We start from the raw sequence: 10,000 nt of genomic DNA on the forward strand, positions 1-10,000 counted from the left end.
GGTCCCTGTATCACTGAAGTAACATGGGTCCTGAAGACAGCACTGTTGCTGACAGTACAGTATGTTCAGAACTGTTACCGGTGGTCCCTGTATCACTGAAGTAACATGGGTCCTGAAGACAGCACTGTTGCTGACAGTACAGTATGTACAGAACTGTTACCGGTGGTTCCTGTATCACTGAAGTAACATGGGTCCTGAAGACAGCAGTGTTGCTGACAGTTCAGTATGTACAGAACTGTTACCGGTGGTTCCTGTATCACTGAAGTAACATGGGTCCTGAAGACAGCACTGTTGCCGACAGTACAGTATGTTCAGAACTGTTACCGGTGGTCCCTGTATCACTGAAGTAACATGGGTCCTGAAGACAGCACTGTTGCTGACAGTACAGTATGTACAGAACTGTTACCGGTGGTTCCTGTATCACTGAAGTAACATGGGTCCTGAAGACAGCAGTGTTGCTGACAGTTCAGTATGTACAGAACTGTTACCGGTGGTTCCTGTATCACTGAAGTAACATGGGTCCTGAAGACAGCACTGTTGCTGACAGTTCAGTATGTACAGAACTGTTACCGGTGGTTCCTGTATCACTGAAGTAACATGGGTCCTGAAGACAGCACTGTTGCTGACAGTACAGTATGTACAGAACTGTTACCGGTGGTCCCTGTATCACTGAAGTAACATGGGTCCTGAAGACAGCAGTGTTGCTGACAGTACAGTATGTTCAGAACTGTTACCTGTGGTCCCTGTATCACTGAAGTAACATGGGTCCTGAAGACAGCACTGTTGCTGACAGTACAGTATGTTCAGAACTGTTACCGGTGGTCCCTGTATCACTGAAGTAACATGGGTCCTGAAGACAGCAGTGTTGCTGACAGTTCAGTATGTTCAGAGCCGGTGGTCCCTGTATCACTAAAGTAATGTGGGTCCTGAAGACAGCAGTGTTGCTGACAGTACAGTATGTTCAGAGCCGGTGGTCCCTGTATCACTGAAGTAACATGGGTCCTGAAGACAGCACTGTTGCTGACAGTACAGTATGTACAGAACTGTTACCGGTGGTTCCTGTATCACTGAAGTAACATGGGTCCTGAAGACAGCAGTGTTGCTGACAGTTCAGTATGTATAGAACTGTTACCGGTGGTTCCTGTATCACTGAAGTAACATGGGTCCTGAAGACAGCACTGTTGCTGACAGTACAGTATGTACAGAACTGTTACCGGTGGTTCCTGTATCACTGAAGTAACATGGGTCCTGAAGACAGCAGTGTTGCTGACAGTACAGTATGTACAGAACTGTTACCGGTGGTTCCTGTATCACTGAAGTAACATGGGTCCTGAAGACAGCAGTGTTGCTGACAGTACAGTATGTACAGAACTGTTACCGGTGGTCCCTGTATCACTGAAGTAACATGGGTCCTGAAGACAGCAGTGTTGCTGACAGTACAGTATGTTCAGAACTGTTACCTGTGGTCCCTGTATCACTGAAGTAACATGGGTCCTGAAGACAGCACTGTTGCTGACAGTACAGTATGTTCAGAACTGTTACCGGTGGTCCCTGTATCACTGAAGTAACATGGGTCCTGAAGACAGCAGTGTTGCTGACAGTTCAGTATGTTCAGAGCCGGTGGTCCCTGTATCACTAAAGTAATGTGGGTCCTGAAGACAGCAGTGTTGCTGACAGTACAGTATGTTCAGAGCCGGTGGTCCCTGTATCACTGAAGTAACATGGGTCCTGAAGACAGCAGTGTTGCTGACAGTACAGTATGTACAGAACTGTTACCGGTGGTTCCTGTATCACTGAAGTAACATGGGTCCTGAAGACAGCAGTGTTGCTGACAGTTCAGTATGTATAGAACTGTTACCGGTGGTTCCTGTATCACTGAAGTAACATGGGTCCTGAAGACAGCACTGTTGCTGACAGTACAGTATGTACAGAACTGTTACCGGTGGTTCCTGTATCACTGAAGTAACATGGGTCCTGAAGACAGCAGTGTTGCTGACAGTACAGTATGTACAGAACTGTTACCGGTGGTTCCTGTATCACTGAAGTAACATGGGTCCTGAAAACAGCAGTGTTGCTGACAGTACAGTATGTACAGAACTGTTACCGGTGGTCCTTGTATCACTGAAGTAACTTGGGGCCTGGTGAACTCAGATAATCCATTGATATCATCATGGCAGGATGGAGTTTCGCTTTTCTTTTCTTTTAAACGGTTTTTTTTTTTTTGCTGTTGTTTTGTTGTGTGTGTGTGTGTGTGTGTGTGTGTGTGTGTGTGTGTGTGTGTGTGTGTGTGTGAGAGAGAGAGAGAGAGAGAGAGAGACAGAGAGACAGAGAGACAGAGAGAGAGAGGTGTTTCCCCATACAGGCAGAAAACGGTTGTGTGTGTCAGTGTGTATATAGTATATATACACTGACACTACACATGATGGATAAGTAGGCAGGCAGGCTTATCTGTTGGTGTGTGTCCTCATATGGGAGAAGAGGCCGATTCTGGATGCTCAGCACTTCCCAGAGATGTTGCAAGGGAAAACGTCTCCAGAAGTTGAGCCCTGCTTCCTTTGCTCACTCTTCCCCTTAATGGCTAGCGTTCTCTTGTTTTCAAACTTCTTTATGCCACTACAGCACAGCATACACTGACACTATATATATATATATATATATATATATATATATATATACATGTATTAAAACGCGTGCCCAGTACACACACATGCATGTGCATGCACACCCACGTCCACATGTATTTGTGTGTGTGTGCACATGCATATGTGTGTGTGTGTGTGTGTGTGTGTGTGTGTGTTTGTGTGTGAGTGTGTAAAAGAAAGCGACAGACAGACAGACAGACAGACAGACAGAAACTTACAGAAATGCAAGACTCATAACAGCAAAAACGTCATAAAGTTTACTCCCCTTCTTGACAGTGTCAAGAGAAAAACATGCCCCATTACCCAAAACACTGGCCAAGGACCAAGTCGTGGGACCAACAGAACTCACTGAAGCAAGACACCTGGACCTCAAACATACAACAATAAACTCTGACCTCCAATGGACTATTAGCAGGACTTGACTGGTCCAAAGGATTACCTGGGCCTTGTAGGTTGCACAATAAACTCTGACCTCCAATGGACTATTAGCAGGACTTGACTGGTCCAAAGGATTACCTGGGCCTTGTAGGTTGCACAATAAACTCTGACCTCCAATGGACTATTAGCAGGACTTGACTGGTCCAAAGGATTACCTGGACCTTGTAGATTGTACAATAAACCCTGTCATCAGCTGGATTATCAACGGGATTTGACAGGTCCAATGGATTACCTGGGCCTTGTAGGTTGCACAATAAACCCTGACCTACAATGGACTGTCAGTGGGACTTGACAGATCCAATGGATTACCTGGACCTTGTATACATTGCACAATAAACCCTGTCATCAGCTGGATTATCAACGGGATTTGACAGGTCCAATGGATTACCTGGACCTTGTACATTGCACAATAAACCCTGTCATCAGCTGGATTATCAACGGGATTTGACAGGTCCAATGGATTACCTGGACCTTGTACATTGCACAATAAACCCTGTCATCAGCTGGATTATCAACGGGATTTGACACATCCAATGGATTACCTGGACTTTGTATACACTGCACAATAAACCCTGACCTCCAAGTCCAACGGACTATCAGCGGGACCCAACTTCCTGCAGTAACTGGAGTTTTGGTTTCCCTCCAGCTCAAGTCACAGGCGACTGGGTGACGTGAACAGCTATGGTTCGTTGAACTCAATCCACTAATTCACACATGTGTGTTGACAGGTCTGTGTGCACCGACTACGTCAGTGTGTGGGAGCATAATGTTCTGGTGTGCAGACACATCCACAGTTATGTTGTGGGGTTTTTTTTGTGGGTTTTTTGTTTTTTGTTCGTTTGTTAATTCTTGTGGAGTCTCAATACAACAAATATATGCACAAAAAACAAACATATATCAATACGCCTGCCTACCTTCATGTATGGCTGTCCGTCCATCCCTTCATTCTTCTCTCTCTCTCTCGCTCTCCCCTACCCTGGCTCTCAATCCAGCTCTCAGTCTTTATCTGTGCACGTGCATCAGTTTATGTCTGCATGAGTAAGTGTGTGTGGTGTGTGTGTGTATACATGTATGTGCGTGTGTGCAAGTGTGAATGTATGTGAGTACGTATGCGTGTAAGAACCGGCAGCTGGACGACAAATGATGCACTTGAGTCTATACAAGATATTGGCCCTTGTACTGGTTCCGGGTGGAAAATACAACTTTTCCGTCCGCTGTTGGGTTCCTGGTTAACAGTAACACCATTCCCGCCATGGCCTCAGTCACTTGATCAGCACGTAATGATCAAGAGCGGGTGTGTGTTTGCCTCACTGTGACTTCATGTGTGTCTGCTATCACTCATGTGTTCTACAGTTAAAATGATCTGTAGTGTGTGTGTGTGTGTGTGTGTGTGTGTGTGTGCGTGCGTGCGTGCGTGCGTGCGTGTGTGTGTGAATTGTTATATCTGACATAGGCATATGGATTGACCTGCACGTAACGTCAGTTGCTGTGAGTATGAAGAATGATAGCGGCAAAAACATAAACAAGTCTAACTCTGAGGATCTGCTGACAGTGATACAGGCAACCAATGTTCACCACATTGAGTAAAGATCTCTATGATGGCCTGTGGCCCACAGACAACCAGATAATTATCTCTTTAATCATGCATATGGACATCAGTTGAAATATAATCACTTCAAGAGTTTTCGCTCACTCACCCGTCAGCCTGTCGGTAAACGTTCCTCGACCTGTGATTCCACTGGCTGGTCCAAGAAGCATTCCATCTCTTCTGCCGACTGGAAAACAAATCGAATGAGCCGCCGTGGTTGCGTTCTTTCCTCCACAAACCGAAGCCAGTACAGATGGCAGAACAAGTCCGTTTGGTTTCTCGTTTGGCGGAGCAGACGACACTTCTCATCCACTGATTGCCAGCAAGAATGGCCACCCCTGATTGCATCACCGTTTTGTTGTATTGGAGATTTGTGCAGAACTCTCCCGTAGATAACGACAGGGAAAGAGAGAGAACGTGCTGGTTTTGTTTTGTTATCAAAACACCACAACGTTTTCCTCAGACGCTGCTTCGACGCGGTATCAAGAATGCACACGCGTGCGTCTGATTTTTTTTGTGCTGTCGTCCTTGACCGGCGGGATGTTACTTTTTATAGATCACACAAGCGCCAGCTGACGAAACGTAGCGCTAAAGTCTGGAATGGAACTGGAAAAAGATCACATACCAGAATTGAGAACAGAAATATGCAACAAAAACGATTAAGTTGGGCCACTGTAAAATAAACTTTCGATGTAAAGCGTGCGGGGTGCCCTTCTGAGTCCGTGCCCTTGCCAACAGACAGAAAGCTAAAAAGCAAGTCTGTGTAAGCACTTGCCTGAAAGACGTCACAATGTGCACGAATTTGATTGGCTGGTATAGACACACCTCCGCTGATTCTGGGAGCGGTAACCTCACTCAACCGTGTCCGACCATTCAACTTTTTTTTTCTTTCTTTCTTTTTACTTAGTAATGCCCACTGTTTATCCCACTGCATTGAGGTCAAATGAAAACCGCCCCAGGAACATGCTTCATCCCCCCCACACCCCCCTCTCTCTGTGGTGTTGTGTCTGTGTCTTTGTGTAATTATTAAACAAGGAGCGGTAGTGGTGACAAAGAATGTGAGAATATCTGACTGATTTTTACTATTGTTGTTCTCAATGAGGCTTCACCGAAAGTACGCAGTAATGCAAAAAAATTAACACGAACAAGGCTAACACAATAAAAACTGCAACCACTTTTAAGTTAAAGAGCTCATCGTTACCTGTCCATGCTTTCTGAAATCGTTCAATAATGTCCCAAATTAGTGGAATCGTACAAGTAATTTGACAGTGCATTATGGCCGGGTTTGGTAAAGCTGCCATTGGAAAAACAACAACAACAGAAACAAACAAACAAAACAAAAACGGTCAACACATTCAGTTGAAAATACTCTGTATGTCAGTATACAAATACTGCTCTATTCTTCTTTCCATTCACTTAAAATCTTAAGTGACTCAAGTAAGAATATTTCACAAACACAAAGTTGCGCAGATCTTAAAGAGAGAGAGAGAGGTTAGAAAGGTCACACTAGTCAATACAGAGAAAAACATTGCATAGAGTGAACTCCCTTAGTCCTGACCAGCCACAGAAAGATCAGGGTGCCCTGATCTGCAGACGACAAATTAGAACGGAAATACGACAGACAAAATTGGACCTTCCAACGCCCTCGAAGCTATTGCAAGAGCTGCAGACATCTTTCTCCAACTGGACAACAAGCCACCAGACGAGCAAGATGTTTTCAAACTGGAGAACCGTTGAGGTAAGGACTCGAACACACAATGGAGAAACAACCTAGGTCTGTGGAACGTGGTCGAAGGAAGCTGTTGACTGGAGACAAATCATTATCTGACTGCGCATTTGTCTGACAATGAGTACATGCAACAAATAAACAAGATGTAGACAATGTATTGCTGGTTTGTCACTTGTATTGCTTAGCGTGACTGTATTTAATGTTGGTGTCCTCATCGTCTGCATGCAGTCTGTCTCGGATAGAATGATGAAAACTGTATGTCGGCTATCAGCTGTGTCTGTTATCTTTAGAATAAATGCGCGATTGTGAGACAAAATCAGACTAGAAATGAAATCACAAGAGTTACTTGAACAAAAGGTGCAATATTGACCCAGGTAAACAGGTAGGTGTGTGTGTGTGTGTGTGTGTGTGTGCAGTACACACAGAGCACTAGCAATGGAGATGGGTTTTTTTTTTAATGATCAGACACTGGTGGGCAGTAATTTGTCAAAGATTATCTCCTTTTTGTTTTTGGTTTTGTTTCATTCTTTTGGTCGTATTATTAATTTTACAGATTTAATCTTTCCTACAATTGTTCCCTATGTACCTGACAGGAATACAGATATACTTGAAAGTGGAAGGCACGGCAATGTAGCGACGCACTCTCCCTGCAGAGAGCAACCAGAATTTCACACAGAGAAATCTGTTGTGACAGAGTAATACAGAACAATGCAGTTGTATACTATTTATAGCAACACTTTGATGTAACAGATATAGCAAAGATTAAATGAAGTGAAAAACAGATAATGAATGTTGACATGATACATATTTTACAATATATATTGCGTTTGCTTTTGTAACCAGCAGTGTTATTGTATCTTACTACAGGTTAAATCTATCCCTGTGTACCCAACAGCCACCAAATTTAAATTCAGGCAAGCCTAACACATATTGTTTTGGTTTTTTTTTGCATGTGAACCCATGATTGAATGTGCACAGATTGTTCCCATCCTGACGGGCGCAATAGCCAAGTGGTTAAAGCGTTGGACTGTCAATCTGAGGGTCCCGGGTTCGAATCACGGTAACGGCGCCTGGTGGGTAAAGGGTGGAGATTTTTACGATCTCCCAGGTCAACATATGTGCAGACCTGCTAGTGCCTGAACCCCCTTCGTGTGTATATGCAAGCAGAAGATCAAATACGCACGTTAAAGATCCTGTAATCCATGTCAGCGTTCGGTGGGTTATGGAAACAAGAACATACCCAGCATGCACACCCCCGAAAACGGAGTATGGCTGCCTACATGGCGGGGTAAAAACGGTCATACACGTAAAAGCCCACTCATGTGCATACGAGTGTACACAGAAGAGAAGTTCCCATCCTCAGTCAACACTGGGTGGATGTTGGTTGATTGGTTTGTCAGCATGATGATGTAAACTGCTGTCAGCAGAGTTTCCACAACCTGTAGAGTGGAGTTTAACGACCTATCAGCTTTACGCCCTTAAGGTCAAGTTGTTCGTGGCTGTGGTCCTTTCCATGGGGGTGTGGCATGGTCAAGGTGTTGGTCCTGTGGTCTTGTTCGAGGAGGGTCCTTGCTGTGTGCTGGCCGCTGGTGATGTCTGTGGTCCGTGCTGTGTCCTGGCTGTGTTCGGGTGGTGGAGTCCTGGTTGTCGGTGTGAGGCTGGTCCTCGTGATGTCTTTTGTTGTCCTGGTGGCGATGATCCACAATAGGGGAGGTGCGCTCTGGATGACTGATGTCGTCTTCTTCTCTTCTTCTTCTGCGTTCGTGGGCTGCAACTCCCACGTTCACTCGCATGTACACAAGTGGGCTTTTACGTGCATGACCGTTTTTACCCCACCATGTAGGCAGCCATACTCCACTTTCGGGGGTGTGCATGCTGGGTATGTTCTTGTTTCCATAACCCACCGAACGCTGACATGGATTACAGGATCTTTAACGTGCGCATTTGATCTTCTGCATGCATTTACACACGAAGGGGGTTCAGGCACTAGCAGGTCTGCACATATGTTGACCTGGGAGATAGTAAAAATCTCCACCCTTTACCCACCAGGCGCCGTTACCGTGATTCGAACCCGGGACCCTCAGATTGAAAGTACAACGCTTTAACCACTCAGCTATTGCACCCGTCACTGATGTCTTGGTACGACCATTAAGCCCCCTGGTTCAGCCAGGGGAACCCGGGCCCCACACGGCATCAGTCACATGCCCTGTCATGGTTGTTGTCGTGTGGGGGAGTCCTGGCCACGACCTGTGTGGACGTGTTGGTCATGGGCTGTCCTGGTTGTTGTTGTGTGGTGGAGTCCTGGCCACGACCTGTGTGGACGTGTTGGTCATGGGCTGTCCTGGTGGTTGTTGTGTGGGGGAGTCCTGGCCACAACTTGTGTGGACGTGTTGGTCATGGGCTGTCCTGGTTGTTGTCGTGTGGGGGAGTCCTGGCCACAAGCTGTGTGGACGTGTTGGTCATGGGCCAAGTACCACTCAGTCACATTCTGGTGGTATTTAAAAAAAAAAATTATTTATATATTTATTTATTTATTTATTTTTTAATATTTATTTTATTTCATTTCATTTTTGTTATTTTTTATTTTATTTTATTTATTATTTATTTATTTATTTATTATATATATATATATATATATATATATATATATTATGTTTTATTTTATTTATTTATTTTTTTTAATCTTTTTTCTCAAGGACTGACAAACACGTTGGGTTACACTGCTGGTCAGGAATCTGCTTGGCAGATGTGGTATAGCGTATATGGATTTGACCGAACACATTGACGCCTTCTTGAGCTACTGATACTGGTACTGGTACTGGTACTGGTACTTATACTGATACTGGTACTGGTGGTGTTCTGGATGGGTGTCTGGGTCCAGAACATTTTTTAACTCTCTCCATACGAACGGCGAAAGAGACGACATTAACAGCGTTTCATCCCAATTACCATCATGAAAATATTGCAAGCGGAACGCTCTTATACTGAAGAGGTGAATGTTGACAAAGAATACCACAGTTCTGACGATGGAAGCTAAAGGTTGGGTCATTCAGACACCCACTGGACATCCGAGGGGTCTGTGTAAAGAGAGGACTGGCCGTACTGAGTGAGTTAAAGAATCCTTCAGCAGTGTGATGTAGGGGAGGGTAATTATTTGATTCTAAATTGGTTGGGGAGGTAATTCGGTTACTGCTTGACATTGTCAGAAGTGTGTAGCAGGGAGTGCGGGTGACTAATAATCAGTTCATGTTGAGAGCTGTTACGTTATTGCTGCTGTGGTGTTGTTTTGATAAAGACAGTTGTTAGTGCTATTGTGTCACAGGACTCATTTGTGGGTGTCGTGTTGGGCACCTTCATCACTTTCCACTCTTGTTTTGCACAGACAGACAGACAGACAGACAGAAACACACATACACTCACATGCACACACACATACACATACACACACACACACACACACACACACACAACACACACTCGCATGCACACACACACACACACACACACACACACTCGCATACACACACACACACACACACACACACACACACACACACACTCACACACACCACACACACTCGCATGCACACACACTCACACACA

General features: G+C 44.9%; 2 protein-coding genes across 2 annotated transcripts in view; one reads left to right on the plus strand and one right to left on the minus strand.

Moving 5' to 3' along the window:
• LOC143276909 (glutaminase kidney isoform, mitochondrial-like) overlaps positions 1–5,385 on the minus strand; it is a 52,782-nt gene extending 47,397 nt beyond the window's left edge. The window contains exon 1 of the mRNA XM_076581572.1: positions 4,778–5,385. Within this exon, the coding sequence (XP_076437687.1) occupies positions 4,778–5,016 (239 nt within the window). The 5' untranslated portion in view covers positions 5,017–5,385. The remainder of the gene's footprint in view (positions 1–4,777) is intronic.
• An 850-nt stretch (positions 5,386–6,235) lies between these two features.
• The window catches only part of LOC143276798 (tetratricopeptide repeat protein 38-like), a 34,367-nt gene continuing 30,602 nt past the window's right edge, over positions 6,236–10,000 (plus strand). Inside the window, exon 1 of the mRNA XM_076581444.1 lies at positions 6,236–6,406. Coding sequence (XP_076437559.1) covers positions 6,380–6,406 — 27 coding nt within the window. The 5' untranslated portion in view covers positions 6,236–6,379. The remainder of the gene's footprint in view (positions 6,407–10,000) is intronic.

This window comes from Babylonia areolata, chromosome 33 (assembly GCF_041734735.1).
Source record: "Babylonia areolata isolate BAREFJ2019XMU chromosome 33, ASM4173473v1, whole genome shotgun sequence".
Classification (NCBI taxonomy): domain Eukaryota; kingdom Metazoa; phylum Mollusca; class Gastropoda; order Neogastropoda; family Buccinidae; genus Babylonia; species Babylonia areolata.